Below are 23095 nucleotides of genomic sequence, written 5' to 3'. Positions count from 1 at the left end.
CGAGCCTCGATCTTATATACAATTTTTAAAATAAAAACAAAAGTAACAAAGGGCACACTATATTAATTATTATGCATAGGGGCTTTGTGGCCACCCTGTACAGGTGCAGGTGAGGTGCGTGTAATGCGGATGATGCAAGAGGACGCGCGAAATTGTGTGTGTGTTTAAGAAAGAACGATAAAAATAAAAGAAAGCTGAGAGAAGAAAGTGTCAGAGTAAACTCAAGAACCAATAAAGAAAATAAATTTTCAACCTTTAAAAATCGTGCGAGTAAATTCTGATTTTTTGTTCTTATTGTACAAATTATTCACCTGTACAAATGAGCTGTGGACACTAATGAGGCGTGAATGGCGATTTGCTTAGTTTCCCGGCATGCCACACGATCCTTTTTCCCGCCTCCTCTCTCGGGGATATCGTTGGCCGCAATTATATGTCCGGATTTGTGGACGGTGGCTTGCAAACCGAGCCTCAAGGTCGGTGTACGGTGGCGTTTTTTAAAAATAACAATAAATACACAGTGTAGGGAGGTGAAATTCGCTGAACGTGACGTGCAAAGTGTGCAGAGTAAACTGATTCTTCATTTACGTCTGTGGGATGTCAATCCAAAACACCAAAAAGACCCTTAAAGATCCTGAGGGTGCAGTGGATCTCAAAGACCAAAATTACCCAAAGAGCCAAAATACCCCAAAGACCCATATGACCGAAAATACACGAGGACCCCAAAGATCCAGAGGACCCAAAAGACTTTACTGTTTCTCAGCTGTCCCATTGCAATTCCTGCAATTTGGCATGAATGCAGACGTTTCTTATCACCTCAAACATGTTTTTAATAAAGCTTGCTCATGTTCAGCTTCTAAATCATTTGGTGAATGATGGCTGTTTGCTTTGACCTTCTGATGGGAAGAGATGGTAAAGCTACTGTGATCTCAATGCAAATTTGATGGATTGTGCTCCCAAACCAACAGAAATCTCTTCCATTGAACTTCAAGTGTTGACCACAGCAGAGGAACGAAATCTGCACAATTCATTTGTGGGTTTTGCAGTAGCTTAATAGGATTTGTGTTTACCCAATAACCATTGGAGCACATGACATTGTATGCGTGCGTTCCCACAGTCCGGGCTTTTTGCGCTTTGTGAATGTGCTTTGCAAGATGGCCCCGCACGAACGCGAGGCCTTGCTGCAGTTCATTACAAGTTGTTCATCGCTACCTCCTGGTGGCATGTCGAACCTACATCCCCGTCTCACGATTGTCAGAAAGGTGAGTGAAGTGCAAAGTGCAGAGTATTCCAATTAGAACCCCTCCTATCGTGCGTGGCAATGACATGTGCTTGTCTGTGTTGTTATTGCATAGTCTTATTTAAAGTTTTTTACTGCGTAGCCCATCGGGCAAAGCCGTCTAGAACAGTGTTTGTCTATCCGTATGTATGTATGTATGTATGAATGTATGCCCCCTCAAACGTACACCAATCAGAGTTGAGGATCTGGTCACGTGACAGGGGTGATGTGATGTCATTTCGGCAGTGCGACGGCTGACTCCACACACCGCCATTTTGATTCCTATGCCGTTGATTCCTATGGTGCATCCTGATTCAGAAAGTGGATGGGAGGGTTGTCCAGTCGGTCTTTTCGGAGAGACATCGTAAGAGTGTGAGATTTGTCAGGATTGAAAGACATGTTCCACTTGTTTGCCCAGTCTGATTTTGTCTAGGTCTGCAGAGAGTGAGGAGGCTGCAGACTGCCGATCTGAGGGATGAGGAATGGAGCGGCAGAGAGTGGAGTCATCAGCAAAGAGATAGAGAGGATTTCCAAGAGAGTCGGAGAGATCATTGATGAAGACCAGAAAAAGCACAGGGCCCAGAACACTGCCTTGGGGAACTCCAGCCTGAACAGGAAGAGGAGATGAGAGAAACCCATTCAGGGCCACGCGTTGACTACGACTAGAGAGGAAGTCCGCCAGCCATGCGTGGAGATTTCCACAGATACCAAAGGAGGAGAGTTTGGTGAGCAGAGCGGGGTGTCAGACCGTATCGAAGGCACATGATATGTCGAAGGAGACAGCTCTAATTTCCTGTTTGGCATTGAGGACCTCCATCCATTGTTGAGACAGCAGAAGCAGCATGTCCAGAGTTGAGTGACCTGGTCAGAAACCAAATTGATGATCAGAGATCAAGCCAATGGAGAAGAGGAAAGATTTCATATATGAAGCAATGATGGATTCCATGACTTTGCTGATAATTTGGGAGAAGGCTGATTGGTCTGTTGTTGCTAGGATCTGTTTTTGCACCTTTTTTCTGTAAAGCGGAGGAACAGGATTTTAGGACCCGTGGGCTGATGCCGTCAGGTCCAGTTGCAGAATCAGAGTCGAGGGTTGACAGAAACTTTTGCACCTTGTCAGGAGGAAAGGACACAGAGTCCAGGAGCAGCTGGGTACGACTGGGTATGGTGGGTACAGAGGGATGGGTTTGGGACACAAGATTTAGAGGCAAACACAGAGTTGAGGCATTCAGCTTTCACGTTTCACGTGCCATTTTTCACGTTTTTCACCCTCTCATCAACTGGCAGAATACTCAGGTCCTGTGGAAACAATGATGTTAAGGATAAATGAATTATGGATAAAACCACAGAATGGTAAATAATTTGGTATAATTTTAATAAAAAAGGCACTGTAATTATTTATTTATGACTAAGGCTAATATAGTTAAAGATATGGTACTTTGAAATAAAGTTTTTTTTGAAGATAGTCAATGAATGACCTTCAAAAATTAATGGTCTTCAAGAACTTTAAAAGGATGATTGCTCCGAAAAGTCTAGCAGAAGACAATGGGAAACAGATGTGCCTCATTAAAAGATTTGATATGTGGACCTACTCGGCGGGAAGTCCACCCATCGCAGCATTCACTCGACCAATCACATTGTATCCCTCAATCTTTGCTCCCTCCCACCCCAATATTTCATTCGACCAATCCCCACTTCCCTCATCCCTCCCACCTACACTTTGCTTAACCAATCCTACTGCTCTCCTCCCCTTTTCTTCATGCGACCAATCCCATCTTCGCTCCTCCCTCTCCACTTTCTCCTCCCAGTTTCAGCAAGTATAAAAGTTATGACTAACTTCAAATGTTAGGATTTTCACTTGGGCTGTCGATACTGTATGTTGATGTAATTAGGATTTCACTTATTTTTTATGTTGATGTAATTATGATTTCACTTATTTTGTATGTTGATATTGTACTTAGGATTGCACTTGGTTTGTAAATACAGTATGTTGTTCTGTGCACGAGCCACAAGCTTGCTGGCAGATCTTTTCTTTTTAAAATGAACAATGTAAAATGTTCAATTGTTTTGACGGTTCTTGTAAGGTTCTAGCATGACTAATTGAGTCAAGACATGGATAGAAACAATCACAAGCTTTCACCTCATTCTATCCAGCGGTTTAGGAATGCATAAACGTCAAATAAAGAAACGTGCAATGAAACAGACACTTCTCACATTATAGTAGAATGACAAGTAAAGAGTGCGGTACAGGATTATGTGTACATGTAAAGTTGTATTTACTCCTGTTCACAAGTTCCTTCAGCATTAAAAATGTATTTCTCCAACGAATAGGAATATGCATGGAGTATAAATGTATTGTTATGTTTATGGAGGTAGGTAAGGTAGGTTTGAGTTAGGAATAGCATGGACCGTGTGATGTGTAGGAGCATTTCGTCGGGAAATAGGTCGGGAAAATGTCGCTTAAAGTTCTCACATTATAGAAGAATCGTTGCACATATGTACATGTCAAAGTAAAAGTTTGTTTTTGTCTTTAACCACTTCATGTGCTAATCATAACAGAGACGGAGAACTTCAGTTGTTTCATATTTTTTGATAAAACGTTTGTTAATATTTCTTCACATACACTGTATGACATTACGTGCTTTATAACAATTTATAAGACTTTTTTCAAGTTACAGTTATAATTTAAAACAAATCTTGTGTGGAACAAGTCTCTTTTGGTTTGGTTGGAACAAGAGACAACCTGTCATCAAACTTTTCGGGGGTTCCCTTGAGCGGTCTTTTAAACCATGTTCGTACCAATATTTCCACTCATTACCACGAAAAATACTGTCCTGTCCACAGCTGGGTTACCACCAAGCCTTGGATGGATGAGCCGAACCAGCTTTAACTCCCGAGGTGATTTACAATTTTGGCGGTTATTGACCCGCGGGACTGAAGAACCACGAAGCGTTTATTCTCGTGAACGCATGGGTTTATTTTGAAACCCAATCAAGAATAATACAACAAAAAATGTAACAATAATTATTTTCAATAAAATAAGGCACGGAATGAAAATAAAGAAAATAAATGCCGAGGTAAAAATGATAAGGTGAGGATCCTATACACAGACACAAAAACACACACAGGGTAAGGTAAGAAAGTAAAGTTCACACTCCGGCACTCAACTGGCCCAAAATGGATCCCATGCTAAGTCGGCAGTTGTTGGAGCCCGAAGCCACACAGGTGGGAAGCCCAGAAAGGTGGCGGCAAAACCAAAAGCCGATGGCACCCGGGATCGAGGCGATCAGGGAGCACAGCCCTCGTTCTTTTCTCCTCTGTCCACCACTTCACACTCGTTCACGAGAGATATTTTTTAAAAATCTTGTTCTTTGCGAAAGGAAGCACGACCACATCCTGCAGCATACCAGCACACCCGAGACAACGGGCCTCCTCACAGTCACACTGCCAAAGCCAGAATCTCGAAGCTTCTTCTTCACACTTCGCCCACCTCATCGAGCCACATCACTCTGGAGGGGTGGGGGGACGTGGCCTGCCGACCCTGTCCAAGCCTTCCCCCCCACCCACCCGCCCATAAAACCATTGTAGCTCCGCCTCTTCTAGGCAGGTCTTTTTGCTATCGTGTCCATTGGAGCATGAATAGCTTGCCCGGCTGATGTTATAAGTGTTAGGGATAGCCACAGAGGGTATTGCGAACAGGGGAAAGTATCCTTAACCCCGACTACGAATTAACACGGCATTAGCCCCGTGCTCATATTCTGGGTCGCTGTCTTCTTTGGCTGTTGTTTCCTCCATGCGATGCAATTCTTTCAAAATGGTTCACGTGGACTGTGAAGGACGAAGGACGGGAACAGTGGTGAGTTTGAGGTGAAGGTGGGAGTGCATCAGGGGTCGGTACTAAGTCCACTACTATTTATATCTGTGATGGAGGTGCTGGCTCGGAACGTAAAGGAGGGTTTACTGTGGGAATTGTTGTATGCAGATGATCTGGTGTTGATTGCAGAAAGTATGGATGGACTGAAGCAGAAGATGAACAAGTGGAAGGAATGTATGGAGACAAAAGGTCTGAAGGTGAATGTTAGAAAGTCTCTGATGTTATGCGTACGATATACGTGAACGTTTCCTGCTTTGCTTATGAATGTTTTCTTGCAATATGTTGATGCCATGTTGGTGTAGTGCGAGCCTGTAATTCTTACTTTTTTCTCTTAATTTGCACCGGAAAGGGAGGAGACTTCCGGCTTCTTGCTGATGGCTCATGTGAGCGAGTTGATTGCCGCCATCTTTGCCTTGTTTTATTAAATGTTGTGCTGAAAGGGAGTTTAGTGTCTCGTCCTGTCCGAACCGTTTGATCACGGCCCTTTTCCTGGATCCACTGTTCTCTAGTATCCTCCGTACTAGCTAGCCTTTACCGTAGGATTTCAGACCCTACTTTTCATGGTCCTTTGAGCCGGATAACGAACAGCTGGACAAGGAAATCATGGACGAGAATGTCGCCGCTACCCTGACTGCGGAGTGTACTCAAACAGCAGACAATACCAGCGACATTATCCCGGTTAGTCCTTTAACGACTCATGGAACGAATCCATTTGTCTCTGTTTCGTTGGCCGCCGTCAGCCCCGCGCCTGTATCAGCCACCGAATTACCGGATCCGGCCATCATCAGCATTGGCAATGAATTAACGGCGTCTTCCCGACCGGAAAAGAATATACGTATCCCTGAACGTTTGAAAGACTATGTTCTTAACTACGTACCTTCAAACACGAGTGGTTCTTCCCTTAATCAGGAGTGTGGGCCGAGTTCTTCTTCCCGACGAATTTCGTCAGGAAGCCACCGACCAAAGACTGCCTCACTATGCAGTGCACATAGCTCACGACGCAGCTATTGTTCCAGCTACAGCCGTACATCCATTACATCCCAACTCAGTGGTGTACAATCAGCTATTCTAATGGAAAAACGAAAACAGTATGAACTGGAGGAACTGACATGTCAAGTTGGGGAGGATGAGAGAGCTGAGAAACGTGGACAGCAGCTGCAGGATGAAGTCCTTCAGGCTCAGGAGATGGAGCGCCAGGCTCAGGAGATGGAGTGCCAGGCTCAGGATATGGAGCGCCAGGCTCAGGAGATGGAGCGCCAGGCTCTGAGGGAACGCGAGACCTTGTCCGTCCAGCTAACAAGACAGAGACATCTGAGGAAGGCCGAATAGGAACTGGAGGAAGCACGGTTGATAGTGTCGTTCTTAAATGCAGGAGATGAAGCGCCCACCTCTCCAACCGGGCGTCCAACCGTTACCGCCCAGCATACGATTCTGCACGGTGGTGGAGCGTCATGTTCTCCCTCAGTTCAACCAAACAAACAATTGCCAACGCAGCTGCCGCTACTGCGGCCAGAGCCGGAAATTGCCATCACTGCCGACCTGCAATCCACATCTACTCCTCGATTAATCATCAATGACAATCCATCACCGAAAGAGAAGGTGAAGCAAACTCATCCAACTGCATATTCATCCGCAACCACAGCTCCATTCCAAGCTTCAAATTTTCATCCTAACATGTTACCATGTCATCATGCACCCTATCTACCACCCTCGACTTTACCACATGGGCATCCAGTTCACCCATCTGAGACGCCTGCAACACCCAACCTCATGGACCTACTAATAGCTTCATCCTATAATAATAATAATAATAATGCATTTATTTTATATAGCGCTTTTCAGGAAGCCCAAAGACGCTTTGACAGAGTGCAAAACATAATGCATAGCAAAACATAAAAACAATTGCAAAAAAAGAAGAATCAATAGGGAAATATTCAAAGCACAAAGGAGGGAGAAGGAGAGGAGATAGTCAGGGGTTAGATGCTGTGGGTTAAATGTTGAATGCAGTGTTGAACAGGTGGGTCTTGAGTGATGTTTTGAATGTGGTGAGTGAGGAGGAGTCTCTGATGGTGTGAGGTAGCGAGTTCCAGAGGGTGGGAGCAGCGATGGAGAAGGCCCTGTCCCCCCAGGATCTAAATTTGGTCCGGATTGGGGGGGGGGGGGGGGTCAGGAGGTTGGTACCAGCAGAGCGGAGGTTGCGGGTGGGAGTGTGTCTGGAGAGGAGGTCAGCCAGGTAGGATGGGGCCAGGTTATGGAGGGCTTTGTAGGTCAAGAGGAGGATTTTGTACTGGATTCTCTGGGAGATGGGGAGCCAGTGAAGCTTGTAAAGGACGGGGGTGATGTGGTCACGGGTCCGGGAATGGGTGAGTAGACGGGCAGCGGAGTTCTGAATGTATTGGAGTTTATTGGTGATTGTTGAGGGTGAACCATAAAGGAGGCTATTGCAGTAGTCCAGACGGGAAGTGATGAAGGCGTGGATGAGGGTTTCTGCAGCCACGGAGGAGAGGGATGGACGGAGACGGGCGATGTTTTTCAGGTGAAAGAAGGCTGTCTTTGTGATCTGTTTAGTGTATTTGTCGAAGGAGAGGGTTTGGTCAAAGATGATGCCAAGATTCCGGATGTGAGGGGAGGTGGATACTGGGAAACCGTCGATGTTGAGGGCAAAGTTATGGGTGGACTACTTGGTGAGCGTTTTTGGGCCAATGATGATTATTTCAGATTTATCACAGTTAAGTTTGAGGAAGTTGATTTGAAGCCAGGATTTTATTTCAGTGATGCAGTTTGTCAGGATAGAGTGGGTGGCGGTGGAGATGGACTTGGTGGAGATGAAAAGCTGGATGTCATCGGCGAAGCAGTGGAATTGGAGACCATGATGGCGGATTAAGTGACCGAGGGGGGACAGGTAAAGGATGAAGAGGAGGGGGCCAAGAACTGAACCTTGGGGGAGACCTTGGGGGAGGGGAGCAGTTGGGGATTTGCAGTTATTGATGGAGATGAATTGACGTCTGTCAGAGAGGTATGATTTAATCCAAGAGAGGGCAGTGCCGGTAATGTTAAAGGTGGTTTCAAGTCGGGTGAGGAGGATGGTGTGATCGATGGTGTCAAAGGCTGCGCTGAGGTCGAGGAGGATGAGAATGTTGAGGTTGCCAGCGTCAGAGGAGAGGAGAAGGTCGTTGGTGATTTTGAGGAGAGCAGTTTCAGTACTGTGGTTGGAGCGGAATCCGGATTGGAATGTTTCATACAGGTTATTGGCAGAGAGGTGATGTTTGAGTTGAGTGGCTACAGCGCGTTCCAAAACCTTTGACAGAAAGGGTAGGTTGGAGATGGGTCTGAAGTTATTTAGGGTGTCAGGGTTTAGTCCAGGTTTTTTCAGAATGGGGGTAACAGCAGCAATTTTGAGGGATGGTGGGACGATGCCTGTAGACAGGGAGGAGTTTATTGTTGCAATGATAAGTGGAGAGCGAGCAGGAAGGGAGGCCTTGACAAAGCTGGAGGGGATGGGGTCAAGAGTGCAGGTGGCAGTTTTCATTCCGATGAGGAGTTCAGAGAGGTCAGTAGGGGAGACTGGGGAGAATTGAGACAGGGGATGGCAGGATAAGGGGGGGGCAGGTGGTTTGAGGGGGAGCGGGTGCGGCGGTGGTCAAGCTGTTGTAGATGTTTTCAATTTTGCGTTGGAAGAATGAAAGGAAGGAGATGCAGTTGTCTATTGTGAATGACTGGGTGGTGGTGTTCAGGGGGCTGAGGAGTTTGTTTATTGTAGAGAAGAGTGCTTTTGGGTTTCCGGAGCCAGAGTGGATAATTTGAGAGTAGTAGGCGGAGCGGGCGCGGGAGAGGGCATCTTTATAGTGTTGTATGTGGTCCTTGTAGGCCTGGGAGTGAACTGTGAGACCTGTTTTATTGCGGAGTCTTTCAAGTTGGCGAGCACGAGTTTTCATCAGGCGGAGTTCAGGGGTAAACCAGGGAGCAGAATGGGTGAAAGAAACTGTTTTGGTTTTTATAGGCGCAAGTTGGTCAAGGCAGGAGGAGAGAGTGTGGTTGTAGTAGTCAGTGAGGTCAGAAGGGGTGTGGAGGTCAACGAAGGGAGAAGTGGACATTTTTTCAGAGAGGGTGGATGAGAATGAGGGAGGTGAAAGAGCGTTTAGCTTACGGAAGTTGATAGTGCGATAATGCCTTGGTGCTGGGGTGGGGATGTTGATGGTCATAGTGATGGCTAAGTGGTCAGAGAGGGTGAGGTCAGAGCCAGAGAGATGGTGCAAAATTAATCCAGTAGAGCAGACAAGGTCCAGAATGTGACCACGGTTATGGGTAGGAAAGTTGACATGTTGAGTGAGGTTAAAGCAGGTGAGTAAATCAGTGAAGTCAGTGGTTATTGTGGAGTCAGTGGAGTCCATGTGGATATTGAAATCACCGAGGAGGAGGATTGAGGGAGAGAGGGAACATAGCTGGGTCAGAAAGTAGGAGAAGTCAGACAGGAATGATGGGTGTGGTTTGGCGTACCAAAACCGAGTCTGCCTTATTTCCACAGTGGCAGAGAAAGTGACTTTGCCCTTCTCAAGCTTGCATTGGATCGCCTGATAAGTAATCACACCTACTTGTCAGGGGAGTACAAATATCAAGTACTCTTAACCCACCTGAAGCTACCAAGTGCATACAAACTTGCTCAGGCCTACGTGCATGATCCAAAGCCATACACGGTGGCCTTACGGGCCCTGCGGGACAAGTATGGACAGCCAAGGCAACTCGTACAGAGCGAAATTGGTGCCATCATGAACATGGCACCAGTGAGGACTGGAGATGCAGAAGCCTTTGAAGAATTTGCTCTCGCAGTGCACTCCCTTGTGGGTATGTTACAATCCCTCGAGGGTGAGCATGGATCTGAACTACGATGTGGCTCACATGTAGACAGGCTAATTAGCAAACTGCCTCCGAGCTATCGTGATGGATTTATTGAGCACTGCATTAACCAAGGACTTTTAAATGCAGATTCTAATCAGACCTACACGTTGCACCATCTGGCAGCTTGGCTGCAGGCGAAGGCCCAAGCTAAACGTATAGCGAACCAAGCTGCTGTCCTCTACAAATGTGAGGGCCAGGGATTAGAGAGAAAGGAACAGCATTCTTCATCTTTCAAGAAGAAAGAATCACAGGCCTCAGTGTTTCACAACTCTGAGTCACCAATAGCTGGCACGAGGCCACAGCCATTGCGTAATGTTTCTTCAACAACCAAGACCAAGCCTTATTGCCCTCATTGTGACACCAGTGATCATTACCTCGGTTCCTGTGCGGAATTCAAGAAGCTTTCCACAGACCATATTATTAAGTGGATAAGGGAACATGACTGTTGCTGGAGGTGCGGTAGGTCACACCCAGCTGATGGCTGTACACTTAGGAAGCCATGCATTGCTTGCAACGAGTTGAACCTAACCATCCTACATGATGCAGCGCAGAGATCCAGCGATACCGTCCTCATGACAGGCTCTGCACCATCTGCAGTGTACCTTGACAAGCCTTCCCGTCCACATGATGTCCTGTTAAAGGTCGTAAAGGTGCTTCTTCGTGGCCCACAAGGGTCCATAGAGACCTATGCCATTCTAGACGATAGTTCAGAAAGGACTATGCTTTTGAATTCAATAACGGAGCGGCTGAACCTGGTGGGTAAACCTGAAGCATTACTGCTCAAGACAGTGCGAGAAGATAAGTTGCAGTGTACCGGGGCTTCTGTCAAGCTTCAGATATCATCGGTCGAGAACCCGAACCAGAGGTATGGGATAGATGCAGCATTCACTGCCACAATGCTGCGCTTATCTGAGTATTCGTACCCAGTGGCCGATCTTCAGAAACGGCACCCCCACCTAGCTGGGATACCACTCCCTTTGATTAACAAGGCTCAACCAACAATATTGATCGGGTCAGACTATCCGCACCTCATCTTACCAAAGCAACCTGTGCGATTTGGCCCCATGGGTGCTCCAGTAGCAGTTTGTACCAACCTGGGCTGGTCACTACAAGGACCGGTCAGCGTACTAGAGCAAAGTGATGTGACTGAGCTCCGGAAGTCAACCTTCTCTGGAACAATGTCGGTGGACATTCAGGCCTTCCCTGACCCTTCACAGTACAAGACTTGGAACACTATGGTTGTGGCTGCACAGCAGTGTCCCAACGGGGTGGCCTACGATCAAGACTATCTTACCTTAAGCGCTCACCAGCATGGGGAGATAGAGAATCTTCTGCTTCAACGCTCACAGCACAATAGTTTTCCGGACGAAGTCCAGATACTTGCCACGGGTAGGGATTTACCCATCAGAGGTCGACTGGCATCTCTCTCACCTGAATATGACCGTACCCTTGGGCTCATCAGAGTAGGAGGAAGACTACGCCATGCGGATGTCCTTACACAAGATGCTGTGCATCCTATTGTTTTAGATCCTCCTTACCCAGTAACCAAGCTCCTCATTCAAGAATGTGATGACCAACTGCTTCACTGTGGTCCAGAGAGAATTCGAATTCGAAGAGAGAACATTGAAATTAAAGAAAAAGAAATTAGAATCGAATCAATCGAACAAATAGTCGAAATTGAAAATGAAAAGACGACGGAGGTAGTCCAGGAATTGAAGGGAGAGATGGATAATGCACAGAGTCCGTGCTCGCATCATGATGCCGTGCTTAATCCTTATAAAGATTTGCAGGTGTTGGAGCGAGGAGGAAGAGGAAGCGCCCAGGTGAGTCGGGCTGTGGTTGGTGCAAAAACAATTTTCGCGCGCTTGGGATGCAGGCGTAACCCGGGCGCTCGTAAAAGGGCCGTGGTGCGCTGTGTGAATGGCAATGGCGCGCGTGTGAGGAAAAGGTGTGTGAAGGTGAACGGCGCGCGTGTGCGAATGACGACAGAGTATGGGAGTGATGGGGTGAATGCGAGTATGCGACAGAGTAGTGCGAGAGTGAATGCACATCGGAGTGTGGAAGTGGAACGACGAGTGATACGGAGAGTGAGATGGATGAGGAGCGGGTGCGAGGATGCACACTTGGAATGGTTGAGCGTGTGCGAGGAGGCACACCTGAGTTGGTGGTGGAGCACGTGATGGGGAGTGTTACAGGGGATGTAACGGAAGAGTGCACGCCCGTGGGGGTTACGGAATACGTAACGGGGGTGAGTGCACGTGAGGTGTGCGAACAACGAGTGTGCGCCAAGGTGTGTTATGGAGTGTGCGAACAGCGAGTGGTGTGTAACAGAGAGTGCGGTGGTGGAATTGACGGAGTGTATGGGATGTATGAGTAAAGAATGGAACGAGTGGTGTGAGCATGCGAGTAGGGCATCGACGTTGACCGGGGCAGCGTTTAGGCTGACGGATAGCCGACACGAGCCCTCGGTCCGTGACGGGCGGTGTGTGCTGCGGGAACCGGCGGGGATCGGTGTCGCCTCGCTCCTGTTCGGAGAGTCGTGCACGATTCGGGCCGGGCCCCGCCCTGCACGGTCGAGTCAGCGCTTTGCCAGGCAAAGCGGGCGGCTCGGTTCGAGAGGAAGGAGGAGGGGCCGGCGCGGCGCCCCCTTGTGGTGGCGGCGCTCCACCCGGGCAAGGCTAGGCCATCGCGCTTGGGAGCGCAAGGCCCCGCGCCGGGATGGTGCTTGGAGCCTTGCCCCGAGCAAATCTCCCCCCCCCCTGAACCAAATGCCGGACGGACCCAACCTTCAGCAGACCAAACCACCCGTATTCATTGCTCGGCTTTGTGAAGCCGAGCTTTAATGATGTATTGACGTTCCGGGTGGCTCAAGTTTAATGGACTGTGATGGCGATAGTGATAGTGTAATAGGGAAATTGATGGCAAATGGTATATGGTGTAGAGGGATGGTAGATTTACCATCCCTCACATCGTATGCGGGGGCAGAGGAGCTATAGTTTTATGGGGTAGGGCAGTGAAAACCAAGCCAGGGAGGGTTTGGATAATGATAGGGATTTAGAAAGATGACCATAGGTAACTGTAGATTTAAGTAGCGACATCATACCTGTAGTAGGGGACGTAGGTAGATTAGTTTGGATGATAACGACGTGGGATGTGCAATAGTATAAGGGAAGACGGGAAGCACTAAGTTAGTGGGAAAACCAGGTAGATCAGATGATGCAGTGTGTGTGTAGGAAGTGATTGAGCAGAGTATTGTGAAAGGTGTGATTGTGCATTGAGTTGAGTGTATTGTATTGAGTGAATGGTCCTGGAGGGAAGGAGGGTGCAAGTGCCACCAGGTGTGCAGGTGCCACCAGGTGTGCAAGTGCCACCAGGTGTGCAGGTGCCACCAGGTGTGCAAGTGCCACCAGGTGTGTGGGCACAAGGTGTGCAAGTGAAAGTACCGGTGAATGAAGAATGGTTACATGGAATAAATGGTATGGAATACATGGAGTATGGAATGGATGGTGTGGAGTGAGTAGTGTGGAATACATGGAGTGGAGTGGTTGGTGCGAAAGGAGTGGATGGGGAAGGATGGACCCCCCCTTCACGAGTACCCGGGTAGGGTAGTTTAAAAGTTAGGTAGAGGGAGTAGGTAAATTGTGTTTGGATATTGGCATCTGTGGTGCGAGAGTCGCAGAGTACTGCTTGGATGGGTGCATTAGTGGAACGAAATTGGCTGGGCATGTGGCCTGTTAGTACGTATGGTTAAATGGGCACTCCGCCACTGTTAGTCTGTCGGCCAGGTGAGGCCGCAGGTAGGCTCTGGGAGCCAGTAGAGTTGTTCAATGGTGCCCGACGATCCGGAGGACGGACCCGGGTAGCCCGACGCCAGAGAGGGCGGTAGTGGGGTAAGGGAGCCAGAGGGCCTTCCCCAGGTAGGTTACGGTAAGGAGCAGGTAAGCTCGGGAGACAACTGCAGTGGCGAAGGTGTGCAGGTGAGCGGACCTGCTGAGAGCTCCACACGACCCAGCCTTGAAATTGTGCGAGGGCACAGGGTGAAGAATCGGGGGAGTGAGACCCCAAATTGGTGAGCACCAGTTTGGTCAATGGGAGTTCGATATTTAGAACCACATAGTGTAAAATGGCCAATGGTTTTGCAGGGAAAGACCCCGGGTAGAGTAAAAGTGTTAAAGTCATTTAGAAGTTAGTTAGGATTGAAGTCTCTTCGCACCATCTGCATCCACTCACCAGGGTGATAGGACTCAACACCACCGGTTTTTTGCAAATGTCTGGTATGTTTTTTTTTGTTTTTTTTTGTATACAAGATCGAGGCTCGTGAAAGAGCGAACATTAATCACACAGAAAGACAAACAGACACATAAAACAAATAACATCGGGAGCGGTAGACAAGATGGGGAGAGAGGGGGAAGGACACAAACAACATTTGAGAGCAGGGACCGAGAGACATGGAGACATCGAGAGATCTGTGGGAGGGAGAGGGCTTTGGGGGGAGGCATGGGAAGGGGGGGGGGGGTGGGAGAGGTATAAAACATATGGACACTGCCAGGACTTCCAGGAAAGAAGTTGGAATTTCAAACAAGGTGGATCTGGGGTGAATTAGTGGGCGTAGAAAAGATCAAGGTTTTGGATGGGGGAAGATAAGAGATGGTGGTGAACAGCAGTTTTAAAGACCTGGAGGGAGGAGTGGGATTGAAGGGAGTGTGGGAATTTGTTCCAGAGGCGGGAGAAAAGAGGAATGAAAGAGTGAAGGTGAGCAGAGAGCCGAGATTTCGGCAGTTTAACCATCAGAGGGTTGCTGGCAGATCTTGTGCGACCTGTAGGAATATTTGGGGGACAGAGCACAGAGAGAGCTTGGGGAGCAAGGCCGGAGAGGAGTCGGTAGAAGACAGAAAGACCACCTACCTGCCTACCTGTGAGTGAGTGAAAGGCCCTCAGAGATAGCTTCATCGCGGGAGATTCCAATGATTCTGAAAGCTTTGGATTCAACAGCGTGAAGCCGAGCCAAGTGTGAGGCAGGAGCACCAGCCCATAGGGGAGAACAGTATTCCATTGAGCTGCGGATGAAAGCCTTGTATGTGGTGAGGAGCTCAGGTGTGCCTAGGAAGGACTTCGCACGACAGAGGATGCCCAGTCGGCGACTGGCTTTGGAGGCCAGCTTGGAAATGTGGTTTTCCCAAGAAAGATCATGGCAACAAGAAATCTATGTTGCAATCCTTCTTGGAGAAGATTGTTGAGAAAGTAGATGGGAGGGTTGTCCAGTCGATCTTTTCGGAGAGACATAGTAAGAGTGTGAGATTTGTCAGGATTGAAACACATGTTCCACTTGTTTGACCAGTCTGTGATTTTGTCCAGGTCTTCAGAGAATGAGGAGGCTGCAGACTGCCGATCTGAGGGAAGAGGAATGGAGCGGCAGAGAGTGGAGCCATCAGCAAAGAGATAGAGAGGATTTTCCAGAGAGTCGGAGAGATAATGTAAGACGCATCATGACGTGGGGGTGACATTGTGCTTGCTATTCCATCTCTTCCTCCTTATGAGGGATTGATGGTAAATTCGGAATAAAGGGATTAATGAGAAATTGAGATTGATGACGAATTTGGTGTCGAGGGGAGATATGGGGAAGACAAGACGTAGCGACGAATTTGTAAATTGTGTAAATATGGGGTAAGGGCAAGGGTAGATTAGGTGACAGGGGGGGAGCATATGCTAGGGCCGATCTTTCTCCGCTCGCTCTCCAACGCACCTCACCTCTGCATTACCTTGTGTTAACGTGTACTCTTGCGCCCTTGCACCCCGCTAACCCTGCTTTGTCTTCCTTCCCCACTCATGGACCGTGGTCTTTGTGTGCCGAGGGGAAAGTGTGCAGGTGTCGCAGTTGTGTGCCCGCACCCTCGCTGCTGCCTGCCTGGACCGGTACCACACTTATGGACCGCACGTTGTTGTGGCCGAGCACCACCATATGGACCACAGGTCTGTGGCCGAGCACCACATTCATGGACCCCACATTTTGGGGCCTGGCACCTCTGCTGGGGACCGGCCGTTGTGGCCAGGGAGATCTTGCTTGCGGACCACGGCAAAGGTGGCACCTAAGCCAAGCAGGTGAACCACCTTTAGTTGGCCCCTGCTGGCCCTAATTTTAAAAAAGTGGACGCGTTTTGTGCCTTTTTTAATTATTACCAAATAGGCCACAAGCAAAGAAGTCATCCAGAACCAGCGGCCCAGCAGAGGAGACGTCGCAAGGCTTCGTTTATTGCAATGTATGACTGTGCACCGGATGGTGCTTTTGGTGCTTTTTGTGCATATTGGTGTTTTGGTGCTTTTTGTTCTATGGTGCTTATTGGTGCTGGTGGTATCGGTGCAGTGCAGTGTATGCTTTCCTCTTTTCAAAACATCTTCTTTTTGTTTCCCAAAAGACAGGTCCTGGGTTCACGTTTGTAAATACCAAATCGTGTCTTTGTAAATAATGCTCCCCACCGTCCATGTTTAGTTTTGAAATTAATTCCGTGATTCGGTTATCCTGTGGGCGTGAATCTGTTCGATAGAATGCAACGCAGCAGGCGGGACATACTTAATGGTTTTTAAAATGTCGCACTCAGGGTGAAGTTAATAGTAGAGGGTTACCACACCTGAGTGTCACACTAAGTTAAAGTTCTTTCGGGCCGGGCCGGCCCTGGAGGTAATGAGGGTGCAGTGTTGTGGTTTTTAGAACCCTCCACTTTGTAAATATCTGTAATATTCCCTTATAAATAATCCCCTGTAAATAATCCCATTTTTGGTGTAAAGGTCAAAGGTCGCACCCTAGTTAGGCCACGAGCAACACGTAGCACACCTTAGGATCTCTATAGATATCTCATTAGTATGTGTGTAATTAAGGCTGTGTTCCCAATAGTTTGAATCTATGTTGCATCAAGATCCGGATTCGGCTCCTAGAATTTTTAAAGTGATTCTTCACCATCGGGAGATTGGGCCAAGAACGACATAGCAGGATATCTCAAAAAGTTGTGGACTGATGATTTTGATTAAATGTGATTCTGTATTGTGATTTTCTGAAGCGCGTGCGATTTGGTCTCTTCCGAAGACAGAAGCCTCTTCCGGAAGATTGCTTTGCGCCGAACAGGCAGAAGAGAAGCAAGATGGCGGCCAAACATGTATTACTCGCGCTCATGATGGAATAATTAGACAAAGATGACAGGACATCACAAGTTGATGCAAATATCCAGATTGTGTTTTCACTTGCAAGTTTTGCTGCGTAAGTATAACCTCTTCTCTTCCGCCTCTTCCTCTTCTAACCGCCTCTTCTGCTGGATAACGGAAGAGGCAGAAGAACTTCCGAGAAGAGAAGAGTCCATATCAAACGACGGGAAGGTCTACTCTGGGATCTCCGTTCTTATTTCATTCAGCATTATTATCCGGAAGTAAAGGTTCACGTGTTCATTTCACGTGTGCAAAAACAAACTCCATTTTACGTGTGCATGGACGTGTAATTCACATATGTAAAATAAATAAATTATCAGATGGGAAATTGCTGATTGATATTTCGTTCGGAGCGATTATACACCGCCCAAAGGAAAAATTTCACCGATAAACAGAGTGAATTCACCGAGCGAATTTCATCGAATTTCACCGAGTTTCAGGAAATTACAGAGAGATATTTCTTCGTTTTAATTTTATTAGTTACGAGCAGAAGTACACGGCGTTGCCGGGTGGGGGAGGGAGGAGGGAGGGACGGGGGAGGTGGGGGCGCAGGGGGATGGAGGGGGGAGAGGGGAAGGGCACGTACACTTTAAATATGTATATACATGTGGGATGTGTGTAGGTGTACATATGTGTGTGTGTGTGTGTGTGTGTATGTGTATATGTGTGTGTGTGTGTGTGTGTAAAAAATGTGCATATATATATATGCGTGTGTGTATGTGTATGCATGTGTGACGGTGTACGTGTGTGTGTGTGTATGTGTGTGTGTGTGTGTGTGCCATGTGCTGTGTCATAAAAGAGCAGCACATGGTAACTTCAGTGGTGGTGTGATCTCCTTCATCGCTGTTGTTCTGCACGAGCTTCCTCACGTATCGTTTGGAGGTAGTTTGGTCGCTCGACCTTTCGGCGTGGAATCCAATTATACTAAGGAAGGGAAGAGCATACCTGTGGTTATGGATGCAGGTGGTTTGTTATTTATTTTATTTTCAAACAAAGTCAAGGCTCGTATAAGCGCCAACACACACTCGTATAAAAACATATAATAACGGGAGCAGGAGACAAGAGGGGGAGAGAGGGAAGCACAACAACAGTAGAGAACATGCACATTGGGAGATCTGTGGAAGGGAGAGGGCTGTGGCGGGGTACACGGTATAAACAAGATGGACGCTACAGGGGATTTCAGGAAAGAAAACGGAATTTCAAGAGGTGGGCTTGGCATGGATTAACGGGGGTTAAAAAGATCAATGTTTTGGATGTGGGAACACAAGAGATGGTGGTGAACAGCTGTTTTGAAGACCTGGAGGTAGAAGTGGGATTGAAGAGAGTGAAGGAGTTTGTTGCAGATGCGGGAGAAAAGAGGAATGAAAGAGTGAAGGTGAGCAGAGAGCCTAGATTTTGGCAATTTAACCATAAGAGGGTTGCAGGCAGATCTTGTGCAACCTATAGGAATATTTGGGGTTCAGAGCACAGACAGAGCTGGGGGAGCAAGGCCGGAGAGGAGTCGGTAAAAGACAGAAAGACCACCAACCTGCCTGCAGTGAGTAAGTGAAAGGCCCTCGGAGTTAACTTCATCGCAGGAGATTCCAATGATGCTGAAAGCTTTCGTTTCAACAGCGTGAAGCCTAGCTAGGTGTGAGGCAGGAGCACCGGCTCAGAGGGGAGATCAGTATTCCATTGAGCTGCGGATGAAAGCCTTGTATGTGGTGAGAAGCTCAGGTGTGCCAAGGAAGGACTTCGCACGACGGAGGATGCCCAGTCGGCGACTGGCTTTGGAGGCCAGCTTGGAAATGTGGTCTTCCCAAGAAAGATCATGGCAGATAGTGAGACCCAAGAGCTTGGGCGACAGAACTTCTTGGAGAGGATTGTTGAGAAAATAGATGGGAGGGTCGTCCAGTCTGTCTTTTCGGAGAGACATAGTAAGAGTGTGAGATTTGTCAGGATTGAAAGACATGTTCCACTTGTTTGACCACTCTGTGATTTTGTCCAGGTCTGCAGAGAGTGAGGATGCTGCAGACTGCCGATCTGAGGGATGAGGAATGGAGCGGCAGAGAGTGGAGTCATCAGCAAAGAGATAGAGAGGATTTTCAAGAGAGTCAGAGAGATCATTGATGAAGACCAGAAAAAGCACAGGGCCCAGAACACTGCCTTGGGGATCTCCAGCCTGAACAGGAAGGGGAGATGAGAGAAACCCATTCAGGGCCACACGTTGACTACGACCGGAGAGGAAGTCCGCAAGCCATGAGTGGAGGTTTCCATGGATACCATAGGATGGGAGATTGGTGAGCAGAGCTGGGTGCCAGACCGTATCGAAGGCACGTGATATGTCAAGGGGGACAGCTCTGATTTCCTGTTTGGCATTGAGGACCTCCATCCATTGCTGAGACGGCAGAAGCAGCATGTCCAGAGTGGAGTGACCTGGTCTGAATCCAAATTGATGATCAGAGATCAAGCCATTAGTGAAGAGGAAGGATTTGATATCAGAAGCAATATTGGATTCCATGAGCTGATAATTGGGAGCAGGCTGATTGGTCTGTAGTTGCAAGGATCTGTTTTTGCACCTTTTTGTGTAAAGCGGTAATGTTGGCTGATTTCCAAGCAGATGGCAGATGACCTTGAGCAAAAGAGAGGGTGAAGAGAATGGAGAGAGGGTGAAGAGAATAGAGAGAGGGTGAAGAGAATAGAGAGAGGGTGAGATAGAGCGGCAGAGCAGGATCTTAGGACCCGTGGGCTGATGTCGTCTGGTCCAGTTGCAGAATCAGAGTCGAGGTTTGAAAAAACTTCTCCACCTTGTCGGGAGAGAAGGACACAGAGCACAGGAGCAGCTGGGTATGACTGGGTAAGGTGGGAACAGAGAGAGATGGGTTTGGGACATAAGATTTTGAAGCAAACACAGAGTTGAGGCATTTGACTTTGTCACGTGCGGTGTCAACTGTGTAACCATTTGAGGTAAGGGAGGGGGAACAAACACCAGAAACGGATTTGACCAGACGCCACCAGGATTTGGATGAAGGAGACAGGTTTGAGAGTTCATTCTTGAGTGTGGAGAGATAGTGCTTCCTGGCACTCCTGAGGGTAGACACACACTTGTTCCGAGCTTGGTGGAAGGAACTGAAATTGCCTTCAGTTGGATTAGCCTTCGAAGAGGCAAAGGCAAGTTGTTTCAGGGCAACTGCCTCAACACAAGATTCAGTGTACCATGGATGGGAGGAAGGGTAAGACAACTGAAGACGAGATGGGATAAATCTGTGCATGAGAGAGAGCAGTTTGCTTTGGAAGAATTCCCAGGAAGAATTGATGTCAGAGGCAGTAGAGATGGGAGACCAGTCCAGGTGATTGATGGCTGCTTGCAGACTGTGCCAGTCGGCCTGAGTGAAATGCCAGACTCGTCGGCGCTGAGGAGGCTCTCTGAGAATGGCCAGAGAGATGTTCACTTTAACAAGCACATGATCAGAATAACCGATTGGAGCAGAAGAAGAGCAGCAGACATTTGCAGGGAAGTTTGTCATAACCAAGTCTAGAAGAGAAGATACTCCATTGACTGAGATCCGGGTCGGGAAATTTACAGATTGTGTCAGTCCCAGTGAGTCACAGAAGTCCTTTGCTGAGATGCCATGGCTTGTGAGAGAGGAACCCACACCCAACCAGCTGGCGTGATGACATTTGAAGGGGAGGGTTGAGGGGGGAGATTAGAAGGGAAGGGGTGTGGGGGGGGGGGGGTATTTAAAGGGGAGAGTTTATGGGGGAGTTTTGAAGGGAAGGGGTGTGGGGGGAGTTTTGAAAGGGAATGGTAGCGGGCAGGTAGTGATGGAATGGGGGTATGGAGTGGGATGCTGGTAAGAGATAGGGTTGGTAGGATCGGGGCGAGTACCAGGAGAGGAGGGAACAGACAGGGAAGGGTTTGGCACTGAAGATGTACAAAAGTAACGATTAATGAAATACGAACATCAACTGCAAACAAACTGGGGTTCTCGGGATTTTCAAGTCAGATACATTTGAAAACGTTGGAGGAAGGGTGGAATGAAGGTGAGTTTAGAGTTTTGAGAAGGGAAAAACTGTAAGAGGTTAAACTTTTATAAAGGGAATGATTTAAAGAGCGATTTGAAAACAGCCTTTTGAAAAGAAGAAGAAGACTGAATTGTAATAGAAGAGAGTAAACAACGCGGAAGAAGGAAGTTTAAACATTTTAAAACAAAACAGTGAAGACCGTCTGGGAATTCACTGAAAAGAGGGCAGGGAGTCTAAAGATCAGCATGACCGAGCTCGAGGAACCGGGACGGTAGACGGCTTGAGACAGGTATTCATTGTGAATTGGCACACCTGAGGACGATAGGTGTGACTTACCATACGAAGATCTACCAGATCCTGGAGCATGAAACGGATGCGTGGCACAATTTTCCGCTCCTTCATTAATTTGTCCAAAAAGGTGAAATACTCATCCATCTGTGAAGACAGAAAAACATGGTGCTCGGTGAGCAAAACGAAGACGAGCAAGAAGGATGATTTTAGAGGGGAAGTTGAAGAGTAAATGTGTTTATGGAAACTCCAAAGTGAAGGTTCATTACCATTTTGGCTTGCGTCGAGTCGATGACCTTTCCAGCAATTCCAATGAGACGACAGAAGCACTCGAGAGATTGCTCATTCCCATCCTGGAGCAATCCCTTACCTGTGTTGGTGATAAATGATTCGTCCAATACCTGTGCGTTGAAAAGCTCCCCGATGAAGACCACGTGGCCCAGCGCGCGCTGTCGACCTTTCTCTTTGGATGCGTCATCATCCGAGCTGGAGTTCCCATCATTCCCCATTCTCAACTCATTCTTGCAGCTTTCAATGAGGAGCGTGTGGAAGTTGAGGACCTTTCCAGGTTTATCTCTTCCTTGTACCTCAATCTATGAAAACATGAAAGAATGGTGGATGTTGTTGAAGAAAAGGGGGTACCTGTTTATTAAATACTTTCTAAACAGGTGTGGGTCAAGGGAGATAAATTGAGAAAATCAAAAGTGAAAAAAAGAAGGGAAGGAGTGCAGTGAGGCCTGTAATAGAGGGAGTGAAAAAAAGAAGGGAAGGAGTGCAGTGAGGCCTGCAATGGAGGGTAAACAAGTTTGGGAGGAAATATCACCAAGGAAATGAGAGTAATGCACACTGTGTATCAGTTTGTGAAAAGGGGAGTGGGGAAGGAGGGTGTGGTAGGGGGTGGTAGGAGGTGGTATGAGGAGATGGTAAGAGGGGGTGGTAGGAGGTGGAAGGAGGCGGTGGTCGGAGAAAATGGTAGGAGGGCAATGGTAAGAGGGGGTGGTAGGAGTAGGTGGTAGGAGGAGGTCGTAGGAGAAGGTGGTAGGAGAAGGTGGTAGGACGGGATGGTAGGAGGTGGTGGTAAGATGGGGGTGGTAGGAGATGGTAGGCGGAGGTGTTAGGAGTGGGTGTTAGGAGTGGGTGGTAGGAGGGGGTAGGAGGGGGTGGTGGTAGGAGGGGGTAGTAGGAGGTGGTAGGAGGTGATAGGAGGGGCGCAGAGCAGATATTTCACAAGTTTCAGAAAATGATGTCTGTTGGTATGGTGTTCTTCCTCTCATGAGTTGTGGTAGTGGTTAACTTAACTCACCTTTGCAAGGTGGTGACACACGTGTGCGTACACCTCAGAAAATTTGGATTCCTTTATCGCCTTGTCCAGGACAAGCTGTACAATGTCCTCAAGATCTTCTTCTTTGGTGATATTGACCCTCTTCATCTGATTTATGAGGCGGCCAAAATTTTCTGGTGTCATTTTGTTGAGGAGAACTCGAAACTGTCGACATACATCCTTGGGGAAGGAAATGGGAATAAAACAAAGGAGGTGTCATTGGTGAGGTGTCAAAATAATA

At 47.8% G+C, this 23095-nt stretch overlaps 1 protein-coding gene and 1 long non-coding RNA gene across 3 annotated transcripts; one reads left to right on the top strand and one right to left on the bottom strand.

The window, feature by feature from the left end:
* Positions 1-1183: 1183 nt before the first annotated feature.
* Positions 1184-5593, top strand: LOC144892794 (uncharacterized). Its single transcript, XR_013623947.1, has 2 exons — positions 1184-1259; positions 5259-5593. It is a non-coding gene; the product is annotated as an uncharacterized LOC144892794 (long non-coding RNA).
* Positions 5594-17697: 12104 nt separating this feature from the next.
* On the bottom strand, positions 17698-23028 carry LOC144892793 (eukaryotic translation initiation factor 4 gamma 3-like). 2 transcript variants are annotated; one of them, XM_078781123.1, is made up of 4 exons: positions 22837-23028; positions 21803-22126; positions 21582-21680; positions 17698-18164 (listed from the first exon to the last, which is right to left on the bottom strand). In XM_078781123.1, exons 1-4 carry the CDS (start codon positions 22996-22998, stop codon positions 18078-18080), a joined length of 672 nt encoding a protein of 223 aa, XP_078637249.1. In that variant the 5' UTR covers positions 22999-23028; the 3' UTR covers positions 17698-18077. The 2 variants fall into 2 exon arrangements, with proteins under 2 accessions (XP_078637249.1, XP_078637248.1); XM_078781122.1 differs by lacking the exon at positions 17698-18164 and having other exon boundaries at positions 21281-21680.
* Between the last annotated feature and the right edge of the window lie 67 nt (positions 23029-23095).

The sequence above is a fragment of the Myxine glutinosa genome, chromosome 7 (assembly GCF_964187855.1).
Source record: "Myxine glutinosa chromosome 7, kmMyxGlut1.1, whole genome shotgun sequence".
Lineage (NCBI taxonomy): Eukaryota > Metazoa > Chordata > Myxini > Myxiniformes > Myxinidae > Myxine > Myxine glutinosa.
The sequence above is the reverse complement of the archived record's forward strand: the minus strand, read 5'-3'. Positions and strand labels throughout refer to the sequence as shown.

What these genes read in the sequence shown, in the direction of transcription:
- LOC144892793 (XM_078781122.1), bottom strand. Translation starts at nt 22,998, where the DNA reads ATGACACCAGAAAATTTTGGCCGCCTCATAAATCAGATGAAGAGGGTC. An exon ending in TGTGTCACCACCTTGCAAAG is followed by an intron (nt 22,127 to 22,836) that starts GTGAGTTAAGTT and finishes ATGTTTTCATAG; the next exon opens with ATTGAGGTACAAGGAAGAGA. An exon ending in ACTCGACGCAAGCCAAAATG is followed by an intron (nt 21,681 to 21,802) that starts GTAATGAACCTT and finishes CTGTCTTCACAG; the next exon opens with ATGGATGAGTATTTCACCTT.